Consider the following 19398-nt stretch of genomic DNA (forward strand, 5'->3'; position numbering starts at 1 on the left):
CCCCGTCCCCACCCCACCCTGTCAGCTCTGTCCTTATTCCTACTCCATGGTTATCCACGGGTACCCATCCCCGTGCCATTTTCTGTTTAAGTATGTGAAAATTGTTTGAGAGCCAACCACTTCCATCATTCAGTCATTTTCATCCCAGGCAGGTATTTGATGACCAGTAGGAAATTAATTGGGGTCCACACCTGTGTGTGTGTGTGGGTGCATCTCACTTCTTTAGCTTGGAATTGTGCCTTTTGTCTGCTGTCGGTTTACAGTGTATTGGCATCACCCCAGATGACGTGCTCCCGTTTTGGCCTGGTGGCAATGGAGATTGGGGGGGAAGGAAAGGGGCAGCACCGCTCAATCTCTGTTTCTACTTTATATGTTACTAGAAAGTTATCATCTTTTGAAGGAATCTGCATGTAGAAAATACACAGGTTTACTTGAGAGGGACGGGTTTTTTTTTTTTTTTTTTTAAATTCAAGGGATGAGAAAGAGGAACACATAGACCCCTAATAGCCCTTCTGCTGTAACTGTTTTCAAGTTTCAAGTTTATTTTAATTTGATGAGTCGCTTAATGTAATTTTTACTAAGCAAGTTACAACATTGAGAACCCCCCCCCCCCATTTATTTTAACATAACATTTAAAAATTTTAAAACAATAGTTAAGACCAACAGACTTACAGACCAACCGAGACACTAGGTAAAAAAAAGGGCAGAACTACAGTTCAATATTTTTAGAGTCCAGGAGAGAACCATAAATGGAAAAACATTAGCGGGGGAGAGGTGGAAACCTGGAAGAAGGTAATGTAAAATTTTTGAACGAAATTTAAAGATTAAAAGCATCTTTAAAAAGAAAACTTTTTAAGTTACTTTTAAAATGACTCAAATTATTTTCCTCTCTCAATTGCTGAGGTAAAGTGTTCCAAAGTTGTGGAGCCATCACCGAAAACATATCTTGTCATCGAGTTCCAATAATTTTCAGGGAGGGAACCACTAAGAGCTTTTGGTTAGTAGACCGAAGGGAACGTGATGTACTATAAGGAATAAGTGATTTATTGATAAATTGGGGTTCATTAGTGATGAGAGTTTTGAATACTAGTAATAAAATTTTAAAAGTGATGTGGTGATTAATAGGAAGCCAGTGATATTTGATCAGAAAAGGAGTAATGTGATCATATTTTTTACCGTTATGAATAATTTTAACAGCAGTGTTCTGGATTATTTGTAATCGGGTCTTTTCCTTTTGCGTAACATTTATTAATAATGAATTACAATAATCAAGTTTGGCAATAATTAAAGAATGAATTAATATATTTAATGATTTTGGCTCTAGAAACTTAGAGATTGAGCGGATCATTCGTAATCTATAACTAATTTATTACGACCTTGATTTAGAATGAACACTTGAGGAAAGCATGTGGAGCATGGTTCATAGAATTCATTCCAACTCATTTGCCTGTCACTGTGTTTGTATTTCTTGGAGGGATGTGTTTGATGTGTGTCTGTATCTGTCTATCTGTCTCTGTTGCCTGGAAGGGGTTTCTGTCAGTTTGTGTTGCCTGTGGTAGGGGAGAGTGACATCATTGGGTGTCTATTGATTGTGGTTGGATCAGTGTTTATATCTGCATTTTCTATGGGTGTGTGGATTTGTGTATCTTCATTTTATGTGGAAATGTGTGGATATATCTGTGCTGCCTGTTAGAAATATACACCATTGGGTGAGCGCGCATCTGAGTTATATATATCTGTACTGCCTGTGGGCAAGGGGGGTTGTCTGCATCTATATAGTCTTGGCTATGACCAGTGGGCCGGAATCTGGCCTGCCAAGTAATTTTTACCTGGCTTGCACAAATTTGGCAATTCTAGTTCAAATAAGGGAATTTCCGCTTTCTCATCATGACTCTGATGTCTGCATGCCTGAACCGCATGGTGCCAGAGGTTCAAAGTGGTTTTACAGTTTCAAGTCTCACAATATTGGAACCATGAGACCAACCCAAACTTCAACGGTTTGATATCCCTCTTATCTTTGAGCGAGATAGTGAATGATTTTCTGCATAGATTTCATTGTAATAATGTCTTCTATCCTAACAATGATTGCTCAGTTGGTTTGGGGATCTGTTTGATGAATTGTATGTTATAGATTAATACTGTGCACTCTTGTCTGTTTTGCTATTTCTTGTGTGCACGGTAAATTGCCAGGATCATTAATATTGAGTAGGTGATTTAGAAAGCCAAATGAGAACTCTAGGGATTGATATTCAAAAGCAGTCCTGAGCCTCCTATTGGGTGGGGGGTATGCTGTAGAGGTGAGGAGAAGGAGCAGGTGCGCTGGCGAGGAGAAGAAGTGCAGGCACTGGCTGACTGACTACAGGATGTGCCTCTCATGGCACACCTGGAATCTGCTGAGGCACACAGGTTGCGATACACCAGTGGTTTCAAACTCAAACCCTTTGCGGGGCCACATTTTGGATTTGTAGGTACTTAGAGGGCCGCAGAAAAAAATAGTTAATGTCTTATTAAAGAAATGACAATTTTGCATGAGGTTAAACTCTTTATAATTTATAAAACTTTCCTTTAACAGTTAAAAGGAAAGACATATAAACTATAAAGAGTTTTACCTCATGCAAAATTGTCATTTCTTTAATAAGACATTAACTATTTTTTCTGCGGCCCTCCAAGTACTCTATTTTTTCTGCAGCCCTCACATTTAAAGTTTAATATCTTTTCTTTCGCAAAACTGGCACATTTCTATTACTAAATTGAAAATAAAATCATTTTCCTACCTTTGTTTGGTAATTTCATCAGTCTCTGGTTGCACTTTATTCTTCTGTCTGTGCATCCAATATTTCTTCCCTTCTTTCAGCCTCCCGTATGCTTCCTCTCCTCCAGACCTCATTCCCTCCCCCAACTTTTTCTTTCTTTCTCTGTCTGTCTTTCTCTGATTTTGTGTCCCATTTTTTGCTTTGTTTCTGGCTCCCTGTTCCCCCCCTTTCTTTCTTTCTTCCTTCCTGCCCTCCCCCATGCCACCACCGCTGGGGAATAGGCTGCTGCTGCTGCTGCTGCCGCCGCCATCGGGAACAGGCCGAGATATCCATGCTTCTCTTCTCCACGAGACCGACCGCCCGACGTCAATTCTAACGTCGGAAAGGATGTTCCGGGCAGCCAGGCAGCGATTGGCTAGCCAGAACGTCCTCTCGATGTCAGAATTGACGTCGGGTGGCGAGAGAAGTAGGGAGATCAAAGAGCACGGTGCCGGCCTGTTCCCCGATGGCAGCGGTGAGAAGGGAAGGGAAGCAGGTTGGGCACCACTGCTCTAGATGAGCCGCACTCTAGGGAGAACAGTGGAGGGTGGCCAGCTGTGCGGACCGCCCCCCCCCCTTGGTACGCCAATGGAGCAGCAGCATGTCTGGCCGGCTCGTTCCATTCAAAGCCGCGGGTGACGGTTCCTTGCGAGATCTGCGCCTGCGTCTGAAGCCTCTCTGATGTTGTGATGTCAGAGAGGCTTCCGATGCAGGAGTGGATAGCGCAAGGAGCCGCCAACCCGCGGCTTTGAATGGAACGAGCCGGCCAGACACGCTGCTGCTCCAAAAGGAAGAGAATAATCCAGTCCAGAACGCGGGCCACAAATAAAACGTGTTTGAGACCGCTGCGATACACTGATCTAGAGGCTGACACAGGGACATCGTGTTCCTGCAAGCTCTGTCCCTGTCCCGTCCCCATTCCTACAAGCCTCCAACACTTTTTTTTTAAATTATTTTAGTATTTATATACCACTTATAGCCTATGTAGTTTGTTTTTTTTCCTTATCTGTCCCGGTGGGCCCACACTATCTAATATACATGGGGCAAGGGGGGATTAAGTGACTTGCCCAGGATCACAAGGAGCAGCATGGGATTTGAACCCACAATCTTATGGTGCTGAGGCTGCAGCTGTAACCACTGCGTCACACACTTCCACTTAGGATTTAAAAGTTTTGGAGGCTTGTGTAGATGAGGACAGAGTTTGCAGGGATGGGACAGGGAGAGAAACAGAAATCGCGGGGATGGAGACAATTCACTTCTGTGGAGATGATGCGGTATACCAACTTAAGGTTTAGTTTAGTTTAGTGTGTGTGTGTGGTGGGGGAGGGGGGGTTGTTTGGTGTGATATTCTAAAATTCGTTTTCTGTTAAATATTGAATAGTTTCCTTAAATGTTTACCAATCCTTCATCCTCAGTAAATTTAAAGAGGAGGATGAGGCAACATAGAGCCTGATATTGTTCCTGTGTTTTGTACAGCTGCAGCTGTATTCTGAGGCCAGCGTTGCACTCCTGCAATTGAATAATCCTCAGGGATTCCAGGAGCTGAGCAAACAGGCGAAGAAGAACATGACCATAGAAGGGAAGGAGCTGACTCTCAGCCCTGCGTACTTACTGTGGGATCTTAGTGCCATCAGTCAGGTATGTTCTTCCTATCTGGACTCAATGCTTCTCACTCCATTCTGTAAGCTCCGCCAGATGCCAGTTGTCAGTGAGTTGGGACCATCTGAATTCAGGGGGGGGGGGAACCCAGCAGGTAAAATGTTAAAGAGCTAATAATGATAAAGAGTCTGAATTGAGTTGTTCTTTTTGTCTTTAAAGGAATGGAACCGATTCTCTTCTGTTACATAGTAACATAGGGCTAGATTCACTAACCTGACTCCGTGGCCAATCCGTGCAGGCCCGACCAATTCACCAAACAAAAAAAGAAAAATGAGGGTGATCAAAGGAACGCCCCCCTCCGACCGCACGGATCGCTAGTGTGTGATCCCGATGCATGCGCAGACCATCTGTAGATGAGCCATGACTTTTATTTTTTTTTAAAAACTTTTACTAGCCCAGCGAGCCCATGATTTCAACCCGCTTTAAACCTGCGGGTTAAAACCATGGGCTCGCACTGCGGGGGAAGGCCAGGGCAGCGCTTAGGGCAGAGAACCACGCAGGAGATTTGCAGAGCAGGGCGGCTGGAGAGGAGATTTGGGGCAGGGTAGAGCAAGGCAGAGAGTCGGGGCAAGGAGCAGGAGAGCAGATTCGGGGGCAGAGAAAAAAGCAGAGAGTCGGAGCAGGAGAGCAGATTCTCGGCAGAGCAGGGCGGCAGGAGAAAATTGCGGCAGAGAGAGCAGGAGAGTCGGGGGCAGAGAGCTGTAAAGTCAGGGTAGACAGCAGGCACAGCAGGAGATGGCGGTCAGAAAGCAGTGAACGACTGCTCCCCAGCAGTCACTTGCTTGTGATCAGCCAGCCCAGTCGGTGTTGCAGGGCTTTTGTTTGTGAATTGCTGCCTGCCATCATTTCAATGCTGTTTCCCCTCATTTGCATGAGTGGATTGGAGGATGATCGGGACAGAGGTTAGTGAATCGGGTCGCAAACCGATCGGTGCACGATCGGTTTGCTTAGTGAATCTAGCCCATAGTACATGATGGCAGATAAAGACCTAAATGGTCCATCCAGTCTGCCTATAAGTTATATCCATTAAAAATACTTGTTTAGATGATTAGATTAACTTGTCTCTCTTCTTTGATATTTCTGGGCCGTAGACTGTAAAGTCTGGTATTGTCCTAGGTTCCAAATGCTGAAGTTGCCGTCCAAGCTCACTCCAGCCTATCCAACCATCCCGTTGTTTGCAGTAACATCCTCATGTTCCAAATTAGTGGCGTTCCCATTGATGCCCACCCAGCCCATCCTACACCGAAATACCATATATGGAACATAGACCGTGCAGGTCTGTCCAATACCGGCCTTAGTTCTTTAATTTACATCCTGCATTTTCTAAGTAGAGATCCTCTTATTTTTATCCCATGCTTTTTTGAATTCCATCACCGTTTTCCTCTCCACCATTTCCGTCGGGATGGCATTCCAGGCATCTACCACCCTCTTTGTGAGGAAGAATTTCCTAACATTCCTCCCCGTAACCTCAAATTATGTTGGCATAGGATGAGATTTTTTGCCAAACTTTTTTTTTTTTTTTTAACATTCAAATTGTTTGTTATTCAATATTGAGTTTAATCTTTGAGAGACAGGCATAACCAGCAGAAGAAATGTGTTTAACACCTCTGTACAGTCATTGGTGAGGTTTTACTTGGAGTACTGTGTTTAGTTTTGGAGGCTGCATTTTGCTGAGGACATTAAAAAGATTTTAAGCACTTCAGAGGAAAGTGCTTTGTGCCAAAAGAAGTATGAGAAGAGACTTGTAAGCTCTGTTGAGCACATCTGCCCTTCTCTCACATATTTAATGTACAGTGCTGTGTACATCTGGCAGCACTATAGAAATGATAGGAAGTAGTAGATAGGATACAGATGTTAAATACTTGATGGGTATTAATATATAAAACATCTCTACTAGGGAGTTAAATAAAACTTCATAGCCTGTGTTAATTTAATATAACTGCAAATTTCTCCACAAGGCTTGACTTAAATCAACAATATAAATTTTTAAACATACTCCAAAAATGTTCTACATAACATAACATCAGATTTCTAGACCGCATAGCCATCAATGCGGTTTACAAAAAATTACATAATGAAGAAATCAATATAAATCTAATCAACCTAATGTTTTTGAAAAAAGATAAGTCTTCAGTTGTTTTCTGAAATGTAGGTAAGAGTGTGATGTAAATAGCAGATGTCGAAAATCTTTATCATAAAATGCTCCCTGAATATGCATGGGTAGGGGTGGGGCCCTTAACTGTGCACCAGGCCCGGCTTTATCTCTCAGTGACCCTGTCTAGAAGGAGTCTTATCTACTTTTCTTTATAGGTATACTGTGTTTCCCCCCAAATAAAACAGTGTCTTATATTCATTTGGGGCCCAAAAAAGGTTCTAGGTCTTATTTTCAGGGTATGCACATGATCATCTCTCCCTTCCTCTCCTTCACCCCAATTCTTCCTCTTTCCTTTCTCTCCCCCACATGTGCAGCATCTTTCCTCCCCTCCCTCCCTCCAATCCCCCTGTGCAGCAGAAGCTTGCCCAGCTTCTATCTTTCCCTCCCATCCATTATGCAGCAGAACCCTTGAGCCCCGCCCCCAGCACAGAGCCGAACCCCTGCTGACCCTCCACCCTTCCCTCCCTGCCTACCGTGAGCGAGCCCAACTTTCAACCGTAGCAATCGGGCTGGAAGCACTCTAAACAGGCTGCTTGGCCTTGTCCGTAGGGGGGGTGGGGAGGGAGGGGCTGGGTTGAAGAGTTGCCGCCAAATCCCGGGACAAGGGCTTATTTTTGGGGTAGGGCTTATATTGAGACCTACCCTGAAAATGATGCTAGGTTTTATTTTCGGGGAAACACAGTATATATGTATGTATTATTTAGGGATGACCACTAGAGAATGACTTGAGGATGCAGTAGTAATGATAATATTTTAAAATAATTACCCCTCCCCCAGCAGTCTGTTGTGTTTCATCATTGGACTGTGCAAGCTAGGCTGTCCAGAAAGCGCCTACCCAATGTGCAGGGTTTGCATTTTCTGCTTTTTTTTTTTTTTTTGAAGAGGACTCTTAATATTTTAATTTTTGTTCTCTATCTGAAAGTCTAAGCAGGATGAAGATATTTCATCCAGCCGCTTTGAAGATAATGAAGAGCTGAGATACTCCCTGCGATCAATAGAGAAATATGCACCGTGGGTGCGACATATTTTTATTGTTACCAACGGGCAAATTCCATCCTGGTTAAACTTGGACAGTCCTCGGATAACTGTGATAACACACAAGGTAAAACCATGCCCTACCATTCATAAGTCATGTAGCATAAACTCCTCTTCCCTGTGAGAGTGGTACACCATATCCAATGGTTTGTGTTCCTCAATAGTAGTTTAAAGGGTACCGTGTTACATTAACAATGCCTACTTAATGGGGGGGGGGGGTCTGTGCTTATGTAAAAGAACCGGAGGCATAGTTCCAGATGAATCAAACAAACGTTTGACTCCTTTTAAATTCTTTGTACCAGTCGAGTCCTCTTTCTTTTTACTTCATCTTTCCGTCTTACTTTGTAGGATATTTTTAAGAATATTAGTCACTTGCCCACCTTTAGTTCTCCCGCTATCGAGAGCCACATTCACCGCATTCCTGGCCTGTCTCAGAAGTTTATTTACCTGAACGATGACGTTATGTTTGGGAAGGCTGTGTGGCCTGATGATTTTTATAGTCACTCCAAAGGTCAGAAGGTAAGTTTCAAGCCATTAAATCGGACTGAGCAGAATAAAAAAAAACAAAAAAAAAGAATTGTTTTACCACTACCGAGAATCTTTCTGTTACCAGGCTGTGACCCTCCCGTGTTTTTCTTGAAGAAAAACACAAGCAGAATAGAATACCTTGTAAAAGTCTTCAGTTGTGTATATTTTTCACACTCTGCTGTTAAAAATACAATGCAAAATGTATTTAAAGTAGAAGTTTGTTTTACTGATTAACACAAAAAAGACTGGAATGGAGCAGTTTGCCAGGACTAAGGTTTTGGGGTTTTTTTTTTTGCCTGTAAGGCTAACAGGCACCTTTTATTTATCTGTTCCCAGTTGGTCTCTGACCTGCCAATTGCCAAGGTGCTGGTTAGGTTGCAGAACAGCATTCAGCCACATGTCGTCTTCCAGCAGTAGCTGTCCTGACCTCCTTTCTCTCCTCCATCTGCCCCCCCACCCCCCAAGTGATTTTCTCTGGAGTCTTTTTTTCTGCTGCGCCCCTGCAGAAACAGAAAGTTACATCAAAGGGGGCGGGGTATGGAGGAGAGAAGGACTCTGGGACTGACACAGACAGCTTAATATGCCACGGTTAGTGCTCTGCAGGGGAAAATCATGTTGAAAGGTGCACGGGGGAAGTGGGAAGTGCAAAATAACTGGGGGGGGGATGAATATTACATGGGGAGATGTTTACTTAACCCAAGTGAAGGGGTAGGGAGAGGAGCAGGAGAGAGACATAATGGAGAAGGGGGAGCGAAGAGTAGGGATAGATATTGGACCCAGGGGAGAGGTGAAGGGGAAGGTGAGACTGGAAAATGGGAGGATAGGATGGAGAGATGTTGGATCATGGGGTGAAGAGAGAGAGAGGGGGAAATGTGCTGGATTAAGGGGTGAAGGGGAGGAATGACAAACCAGACTAGCAAAATTCAGACACTGAACCTGAACCAACTCGTGGCATTACTCATTTTTCTTCCATGCTTCCCCCTTTTATGCCCGCCCTGTTCTTTCTGATATGTGATGGGATACATTGAACTATGTATCTATGATGGCAAAGGCAGCATAAAGTAATTTGTGGACACTTATTTTGTGTTCATTGAGACTCATATCTGTGTTTTCTCTACTGTCTCTTTTTGTTATCCGTGGTTGCATGCATTGTGACTGCTATTCACCATTTGCGCCACGTGTTAACGTATTTGCAGACCTTGCAAACTTTGTTTCCTTTCCCTTCCGATTTTGGTTTTGCTTCCAGAAATGGCCACCAAGCGTTAAGAGAGTTAGGAACATCTGCAGGTGCAACTCCAAAGAAAATAGCCACCAAGCATGCTGTCTCATGCAGGAACCTAACTTCTATTTTCCCATAGGCGCAGAGTTTGGTTGTGTTGAGTTTTGTGGTTTGCAGTAACCATACTACCGCAAATAACAAGAACAGACTGTATATGTGACTGAGGTGCAGTATTCTGCTGATGTGTAGTGTCTGTGTAGGTAATCCTGTTTATTTTTTCCCAGTAATATTTTCAGGGATGCCTTTTTTATATGCCTATGACTGGTAAAAAGGGTGTGGCAACTGTAAGGGCGGAGCCATAGATAGTGACCCCTCCCCTTGCCCTGTATGAATACTAGTACCTTCTTTTCCTACAAAAATAGAACCCATTACCAACAAGCTAGCAAGTCTCATAAATTGCTAGCAGCTAGTGAAAACAGTGGATCACTATCCATTTTATGTGCCTCTACATTCTCAATTAAATGTGGCCATGTAATAAATTTTCTTAAATACTGTAGGTTTATTTGACATGGCCCGTTCCGAACTGTGCTGAGGGATGTCCTGGTTCATGGATTAAGGATGGCTATTGTGATAAAGCTTGCAATAATTCAGCTTGTGACTGGGATGGAGGAGATTGCCTTGGTATGTATATATGTGTATATATATATATTTAAAAAAAAATAAATTTTTTTTAATTGAAAATATTTCTTACAATGTTACAAAATACAAAGTAAAGATATGGACATATAAAAACAAGAAAAGTAAATATACATCTCAAATTGAGAAATAAAGGAAGTCCATCTAGCCCACAAAACGGGAGGAAACCTTTAATTTAAATAGGCAAATATAACTAAGGTAATCAAAAAGAAAATAGATATTATCCCAGGACAAGCAGGCATGATATTCTCACATGTGGGTGACGTCATCTACGGAGCCCCGATGCGGAAGCATTTTCAAGCAAACTTGATTGAAGATTTAAGTTTGCTCTGCTGCTCCAGGCATGCGTGCCTTCCTGCTCCACTAGGGGGCGCATCCCCTCGTGGTCTCCAGTTCAAAATTTTCCGCTGAGCCTAGAAGTCGTATTTTTTCAGGCTCTGCCCCAACTGCCTTCTAGCACCGCAATTTTTTCTTGTTTTTTCTTGATTAAGTCGCTGTGCGCGAATTTTTTCTTTTTCAACTTGATTCCTGCTTCGTTTTTCACCGACCCGGAGGCTTCCGGGTCCCCGTGGCCGCGTGGCTACTTTCGATTCTATGTCCCGGCCTTTGACCGGCTTTAAAAAGTGCACCCGGTGCGAGCGGCTTCTTTCCAACACAGACCCGCATCGCCGGTGCATCCTTTGCCTGGGGGCCGCTCATCCAACCGACTCCTGCCCCCAGTGCGCTATTTTCCAGAACCGGGCCCTCCGTCGAAGGAAAGCCCGCATGGCGGATCTTTTCGCCCCAGACCAACCCTCTACCTCGGCCTTGAGGTTGGCCCCGGCCTTGACCTCGGCCCCGAATACCTCGGCATCGCCTCGAGACTCGACCCCGAAGTCCTCGGGACAACAGAAAACCTCGGCTCCGGGTAAGTCCCCTCTTCCCTCTTCAGGTTCTTTACCAGCAAAGAAACCAACCTCAGGGACACCGGCGACGCATGGCGGAAGCCCCATGCTTACAGCCCCGGCGAAGCCCTCCAAGCCTTCAGGCCGTGCCTTCACCACACGGGAATACTCTGATACGAGGTCGCCCCCAGTGGAGTGCACCGAGGCAATGGACATGCCTTCGATGCTGTCCGTGCCTGTCTTCCAGGACCTACTCCGAGCAATGATCTCGTCGGAGCTGTCCGCTGCAATGGCCCATCTACAACCGGCCTCGACCCCGCATGTGCCAGACCAGCCTGAGCCTCGCGTCGAGCCACCTCGGGGAAAAGTGCGCAAGCTCTGCCGCATCTCATCCTCCTCTGACTCCTTGCCGAGGCACCCGAGTCGCTCTCCCTCCACAGACCGCCACAGGGCAAAACGTCGTGCTAAACCGACAGAAACCTCGAACCGCCGTACCTCCAAGAAGGCCCGGAGTTCCCCCACTCTACGAGGCCGTTCCCCTACACTTCGTACGGGACCGCTCAGGGTGGCGGAGTTATCACTCTCCTACCCACGCATCCTCCGAACTCCCCCTCGGACCGGGGCTCCGATCCGAGGTGTCAGGCTTTCACCGAGGGAGTCCGGGTCGAGGTCACCGATTCGACATCGATCGGTACCCCGAACCCCGGCATCGTCTCCGAGGGGCTCCTCGAGACGTCGGAGATCCCCGACCCCGGAACACTTTCACAGTGCTTCCCCGGTCTCGGAACGTGGATCAGAGCGGGAACCTCGATACTCGAGGGAAGCCTCCCCGTCCTTCTCCACCCGACGGATGTCTCGTTCACCGACCCCACACGGGGCCTCGGGAACATCCCGCCCATCCTTCACTCGCTTTGTCCAGGACATGGGCCACGCTTTGGACTTAGACCTCCAGTCCGACTCCAGATACTCAAAGGAGTACCTAGCGGAGCTGGACATGCCATCACTGCCCAGAGAGTCCCTTCGCTTACCGCCTAATCCGGTACTCCAACAGGCTTTCTTCAGGAACCTGGAGACCCCCTATATGGTCACAGCCGTCCCCTCCAAAATGGAGGCCAAGTACCGTACGGTACCCTACCTGGGGTTTGAACAACCACAGCTCTCCCACCAGTCGCTGTTGGTAGAATCGTCCCTGAAAAAGGCTCACCCCTCCCGGGTCTCAGCCACGGTCCCCCCAGGTCGGGAAGGCCGAACCCTGGACAAGTTCGGCAGGAGACTATATCAAAATGCGATGATGGCCTCTAGGGTGCAAAGCTACACTTTCACCTTCACATCCTACCTCAAACACCTCATCGGACTACTGAGAGCATTTGAGAATGACTTACTAGCATCCCGCCAAGGAGCGTTTAGCCTGCTTGTAGAGTCCCTCTCCAACCTACGCCTCCATCTATTCCACGCGGCCTACGATGGCTTCGAACTCTCCTCCAGAGAGGCAGCCTTTGCTATCGCCATGCGCCGATTAGCTTGGCTGCGCCTGGTCGACATGGACCCCAACTTATAGGACCGGTTGGCTAACCTCCCCTGCGTGGGAAAAGAGCTGTTTGACGACACTATCGAGGCGGATACAAAACGCCTCTCTGAACACGAACGCTCATTTGCCTCCCTTGTCCGGCAAAAGCCAAAACCGCCCGCGTCCAGGCCATTCAGGGCCCCTCAGCGCCGCTACCCGCAAAAATCCACTCCTGCCTTCTCCCGGCCTCCGCCCAGGCGTCCGCAAACCCACCACCGGGCCCCACCTAAATCCCAACCGTCTGCAACTACCAAACCATCCCCGTCCTTTTGACAGGATACGCGGAAGGGGACTGACCCCCTCCGCCAGAGTTCCAGGCTCCCTACCTATCGGGGGCCGCCTCAGAGCTTTTTACCCTCACTGGGAACAACTCACGTCGGACGCATGGGTCCTTGGCGTGATCTCATCAGGATACTCTCTCAACTTTCGAGCCATTCCTCCAGACAGTCCCCCAGGGAAGTGCCCTCCCAACCGAACGCTGCTACCACTACTCCTCTCAGAAGCTCGAGATCTGCTTCGCCTGCGAGCAGTGGAGGAGGTTTCCCCCGACCAACAGGGGAAGGGCTTCTACTCCCGTTACTTCCTGGTACCGAAGAAAACGGGAGACCTACGCCCAATACTAGACTTGAGACGACTCAACAAATTTCTGGCACGGGAAAAATTTCGGATGCTTTCCCTACCGACCCTCTACCCCCTGATCGAAAAAGGCGATTGGCTCTGCTCCCTCGATCTGAAGGAGGCGTACACACATGTTCCAGTGCACCCCGCTCACCGCAAGTTCTTGCGTTTCCAAGTAGGGGACCTGCACCTACAATACCGAGTCCTCCCCTTCGGCCTAGCATCGTCACCCTGGGTCTTCACCAAGTGCCTCGTGGTGGTCGCAGCTGCCTTACGCTCCCAGGGCCTTCAGGTATTCCCCTGGCTGATCAAAGCCCCGTCCAGGGAAGGGGTTATCTCAGCGACCCAACAGACTATTATCTACCTACAGAGTCTGGGGTTCGAGGTAAACTTCCCAAAATCCCAACTGAGCCCCTCACAGTCCCTGCAGTTCATCGGGGCCACGCTGGACACGGTTCGCCTCCGTTCCTTCCTCCCCCCTCCACGTCTAGAGGCGTTAGTAAATCTGAGTCGAAAGATCTCACTGCTACCCTCGGTATCAGCTCGACAGATGATGACTCTACTAGGCCACATGGCCTCCACCGTCCACGTCACACCATTCGCCCGTCTCCACTTGAGAATCCCTCAATGGAACCTAGCCTCTCAATGGCGTCAAGATCGGGACTCGATCGATCGCCCCGTGACAGTGACTCCTTCCTTGCAACGATCGCTCCGCTGGTGGGCCGACTCTTCAAATCTTTCCAAAGGTTTGCTCTTCCTCGCCCCCCCACACAACAAGGTCCTCACCACGGACTCATCGGAGTACGCTTGGGGAGCCCATCTGGATGGCCTACGCACTCAAGGGATGTGGTCAGCAGAGGACCGTCGCTGCCACATCAACGTGCTAGAGTTTCGGGCCATCTATCTCGCAGCTGTAGCTTTTCAACATCTGCTCCACGACCAGGTGGTTCTCATCCGAATCGACAACCAGGTAGCAATGTACTACGTAAACAAACAAGGGGGAACAGGGTCTTGGCCCCTCTGCCGGGAAGCTCTGCGCCTCTGGAAATGGGCAATCTCCAACAACACCTTCCTTCGAGCGGTGTACATGCAAGGAGAACAAAACTGTCTGGCAGACAGACTCAGCCGCCTCCTCCAGCCATACGAGTGGTCACCGCACTCTCAGACCTTACGACAGGTGTTCGAACAGATCAAATAGATCTGTTCGCATCCCCCCACAATCACAAACTGCCTCTCTTCTGCTCCCGGATGTACTACCCGGACCGGCTCGAGGCCGACACCTTCCTCCTCGACTGGGAGGGAAGGTTCCTGTACGCGTTTCCACCGTTTCCTCTGATCCTGCGGATGCTTGTCCATCTGAAAACGGTACAAGCCACCCTGATCCTGATTGCTCCTCGCTGGCCACGCCAGCCTTGGTTTTCCCTCCTAGTTCAACTCAGTGTCAGAGATCCACTGCCTCTGCCTCGGTTTCCCTCTCTACTATCACAGGGTCAGGGTTCGCTGTTACATCCCAATCTTCAATCTCTTCATCTGAATGCTTGGTTTCTTTCCCCTTGACTTCTCTCCCAGTGTCTCAATCAGTCAAGGAGATACTGGAAGCCTCTAGAAAAACCTCGACGAGAACCTGCTACTCCCAAAAGTGGACCAGATTCTCAACCTGGTGCTCCTCCCACAGCCAGGACCCGGTGTCGGTCCCCGTCCCTCTGGTCCTTGACTATTTACTTCAATTATCTCACTCCGGCCTAAAGACCAACTCCATTCGAGTACACCTCAGTGCGATTGCGGCCTTTCACCAGCCCCTGGAAGGGAAAGCCCTCTCGCTCCATCCCTTAGTCTCTCACTTCATGAAGGGTCTCCTGAATGTCCACCCTCCTCTCAAACCTCCTCCGGTGGTTTGGGACCTCAACGTGGTTCTGGCTCAACTAATGAAACCTCCATTTGAGCCCCTAGACAAATGCCATCCAAAATTCCTCACTTGGAAGGTAATTTTCCTGCTTGCGCTCACTTTCGCTCGGCGGGTTAGTGAGTTACAGGCTCTGGTAGCGGACCCACCCTTCACGGTATTCCATCACGACAAGGTGGTACTCCGCACTCATCCAAAGTTCTTGCCTAAAGTAGTGTCTGATTTTCACCTCAATCAGTCCATTGTCTTGCCTGTGTTTTTTCCCAAGCCCCACTCTCATCCCGGAGAGGTGGCGCTCCACACTCTTGACTGTAAGAGAGCGTTGGCCTTCTACCTCCAACGCACTCAACCACACCGGAAAGTCCCTCAATTGTTTTTGTCCTTTGACCCAAACCGGCTAGGTCATCCAGTTTCCAAGCGTACCTTGTCCAACTGGTTGGCCGATTGCATCTCCTTCTGCTACGCTCAGGCTGGTCTCGTGCTGCATGGTCGAGTAACGGGACACAAGGTCCGAGCAATGGCAGCCTCCGTAGCGTTCCTCAGGTCCACACCTATCGAGGAAATCTGCAAGGCTGCCACGTGGTCTTCGGTTCATACTTTCACCTCCCACTACTGTCTGGACTCACTGTCCAGGAGCGATGGCAGGTTCAGCCAATCGGTTTTGCGAAATCTATTTGCTTAAATTGCCAACTTCCCTCCATCCCTTTTCAGTTAGCTTGGAGGTCACCCACATGTGAGAATATCATGCCTACTTGTCCTGGGATAAAGCACAGTTACTTACCGTAACAGGTGTTATCCAGGGACAGCAGGCATATATTCTCACAACCCACCCACCTCCCCGAGGTTGGCTTCTTTGCTAGTTAAGTGAACTGGAGACCACGAGGGGATGCGCCCCCTAGTAGAGCAGGAAGGCACGCATGCGTGGAGCAGCAGAGCAAACTTAAATCTTCAATCAAGTTTGCTTGAAAATGCTTCCGCATCGGGGCTCCGTAGATGACGTCACCCACATGTGAGAATATATGCCTGCTGTCCCTGGATAACACCTGTTACGATAAGTAACTGTGCTTTTCCTTTACTCTAGGAGCAGTGTCATTATATGAATTACTCCTTAATTTGAATTTAATAGTACAAACCGACTAAGGGCTCCTTTTATCAAGGTGCGGTAGGGGTTTAACGTGCGGAATACCACGCATTAAACCGCCTGCCGCGCTAGTTGCTAATTCCTCCATTGACGAGGCGTTAGTTTTTTGGCTTGCCGCGGGGGTTAGCGCGTGATGAAATATCCGCGCTAACCCCCGTAGCGCACCTTGATAAAAGGAGCCCTAAGTTTTACTACCCTGGAGAAATGATTCTAATTGCAATAGATCCCAGAAAACGTAATCTTTATCATGGACAGTGGTCTTCAACCTTTTGCCACCTATGGACCGGCGGAAATAAAATAATTATTTTGTGGACCGGCAGTTGAAGAACACTGGGCTAAATCGTGGGCCAGACCTCGCCCATCTCCGCCCCAGACCCCACCCCCATAATAGTACTAATTGTAACACTATTTTTTCCATTCATTTTTCATATATACATACACACACTATAATCTTATTAACAACACATACACAAAGCACACTGTATGCTTCTCAACATTCATTGCTACCAGAACACAGATAACCCCTATGCAAACTAAAAGTACTCCTCGCATAACGAACGCCTCACACAACGAACGCTGCACACAACGAACTTCATGTCTTGATTCACACAACGAACTTCGTTTCACACAACGAAGTCGCCCGAGCTGCCGATGTATAGCATCCTTCCGCGCAGGCACTGCAGGCAGTCGTTAGTCACTGCGCTTAACTGCCCTCTCTCACTGTATACAGTCGTCCTTTTAAGATAAACTCAATATTTTTTATATATCATGGCTTCTAAAAAAAGCAGGAAGGTGATTTCTGTTGAAATGAAACGGGAAATAATTAGAAGGAGTGAATGTGGGGTAAAACAGTGTGACCTCGTCAAAGAGTTTGGCCTCAGCAAGACCACCATTTTCACCATTTTGACAAATTTATCTTTTTTTATGTCATCTTAGCATATTTTATGCTGCAGAACAAATTATTTTTTTTAACATGTATTGTTATGGGAAAACGCGTTTCACATAACGAACTTTTCGCATAACAAACTTGCTCCTGGAACGAATTAAGTTCGTTGTGTGAGGCACCACTGTATATACAAACAAAACCCTAAGATTTAAGACTCTGCATGCAGTATAACCCCAGAGAAATAAACAAATGCATTTTTTCCTGAACAGTGCAAAATATAGACAGCAGATGAAAATTCTCAAAATTGACACAATTCAATCAGTACATTCAAAAATAAAATAATTCCCCCTACTTTTGTTGTCTCCCTCCCTCCATGCTGTGCCTTTACTGCTGGCCTGCTTCCACCTGGCCGTTTTATGCTGCCCTCGGTGTTATCTTTGGGCCGGCTCCCTCTTCCTCACTGACGGAGTGTACAAAGGCGTGGGCAGCGGCTCCTCGCGCATCCCGCACCTCATCCGGAAGCCTTCCCTCTGACGTTGCAACATCAGAGAGAAGGCTTCTGGTTCAGGCGCAGGACGCGCGTAGGAGCCGCTGCCCGCAGCTTCGTGCACTGCAGCAATGAGGAAGAGGGAGCCGGCCCGAATATAATGCTGCATTGATTGCACCGCAGACCGGCAGCTGAAGAACACTGTCTCGGGCCCGATGTACCTGCCGGTCCTGTGGACCGAAAGGAAATTTCTGCGGACCAGCACCGGTCTGTGGACCGGCAGTTGAAGAACACTGATGTAGGAGACACTTACAAGGTAATTTTTTAAAAATAAGTTGCTTCCAATTCCATTGCTTTAGGTCTTAAGGCCAAAAAAAAGCTTTCTCCTAAGCTATGTTGCTCTTGATACGTCCGGGAAGATCAAAACATAGGCAGAAAGAATTTCTTGGCTCTAAAATACAAATGTTCCCGTAGGTGTGATTTTCTTCTACTTAAGCCAGGAGTTTTAGCTTTAGGGGTTACATTTTATTTGCGACACTCTTGTAAGTGTATTGTGTATCACCAAGCAAACAAGTATGTATTCTTTGAACCTTTCCAGTTAACTACCTTTTGTCACTCTCTAATTTGGAGAAAGAAAAATCATGAGCTCATTGATTGATATGTACATTTTGCTCCCAGCTTTAAGCCTTGATTCTTTCTTGTATATTTCTTTGATTTCTTGCCAACTGTTAAATCTTGGATCTTATGTGAGGACTTGAGTAAAGTTAAACCTATGTTTTTGTTTTCTTCATTATTATTGTTACTGTTAAAGTGGAAACTTTATTGAAATATGTTCACAGGCTTAATTTCTTTCTGTATAAGTTATAATGCTTGATATTTAATTTGAAAACTATAAATAAAAAAAATATGTTTTTTGAAAGTGGTAGGTTGCTCACACAAGCAAGTTGTACAACAGTAGCTAAGATACGTATGATAATGAATCTCCCCCCCCCCCAAAAAGAGGGATAATAAGCAATATACAGTTCCGAGCCACTGGTAGTCTGGGATCCTTATCCTACATTTCTTTTTCTATTCTAACTATCTGCTCTGCTGCTTTTGGTCCCCCGGGGAGGAGATTTGTATGTTTGGCAGATGTTTGGGTTGTATGTTTGAGTGCTTGTTGTGTAGTTTGGTGTATGGGCATGTGAGATTATTGGAGAGGAGGATGTTTGGTTGTTTGGGGATTATATAAAAATTGTGGCAGGATGACACGACTGTACTCTCCGCACCTTTTGGTTCTTTGCTACGATGGAGCCATGTTGAAGGCGTTGTTGGAGATACTACTTTTTGGGGTTTTTACTGTGGTAATGTATATTTTAAGCACCAAAGAATATGGGCTTGATCTTAGAGCCGTATAGTTCATTGGTTGTGCGTTTGCTATTTATTTTTTGTCATTGGATGAACAAGGGGGTAGGTATGGTTTTGAGTCCAAAAACAAGTAATTTTATACGGAAGAACTGATAAAGAATGTAAGGATGTCTTTTTAACAGTACACTTCTCCCTCCGTATTCGTGGGGGATATAGGCGCGAATATAGAAAAACTGCGAATAACTTTTTAAATGTTATTTGCGGTTTTTAGAAAAAGCTCTCATTTTTGTATTGAAACCGCGAATAACTTTTCTAATGTTATTTGCAGTTTTTTTGAAACAAGCCATGTGCTGAGACTGGAGTCGGTCCAGAGAATGGCCACCCGGATGGTCTCGGGACTCAAGGATCTCCCGTACGAAGAACGGCTGGATAAGTTGCAGCTGTACTCACTCGAGGAACGTAGAGAGAGGGGTGACATGAT

General features: G+C 46.7%; 1 protein-coding gene across 5 annotated transcripts in view; it reads left to right on the forward strand.

The window, feature by feature from the left end:
* Positions 1-19398, forward strand: part of GNPTAB (N-acetylglucosamine-1-phosphate transferase subunits alpha and beta) — a 145446-nt gene that overhangs the window by 42115 nt on the left and 83933 nt on the right. For all 5 annotated transcript variants that reach the window (XR_004540199.1, XR_004540200.1, XR_004540201.1 and 2 more), the window contains exons 8-11: positions 4269-4430; positions 7529-7708; positions 7990-8160; positions 9946-10069. Coding sequence is in view for 2 of the 5 variants with exons in the window: in XM_033953309.1 (XP_033809200.1) it covers positions 4269-4430; positions 7529-7708; positions 7990-8160; positions 9946-10069 (637 nt within the window). In the remaining 3 variants the exon portion in view is untranslated. The remainder of the gene's footprint in view (positions 1-4268; positions 4431-7528; positions 7709-7989; positions 8161-9945; positions 10070-19398) is intronic.

This window comes from Geotrypetes seraphini, chromosome 7 (assembly GCF_902459505.1).
Source record: "Geotrypetes seraphini chromosome 7, aGeoSer1.1, whole genome shotgun sequence".
In the NCBI taxonomy this organism is placed as follows: Eukaryota; Metazoa; Chordata; class Amphibia; order Gymnophiona; family Dermophiidae; genus Geotrypetes; species Geotrypetes seraphini.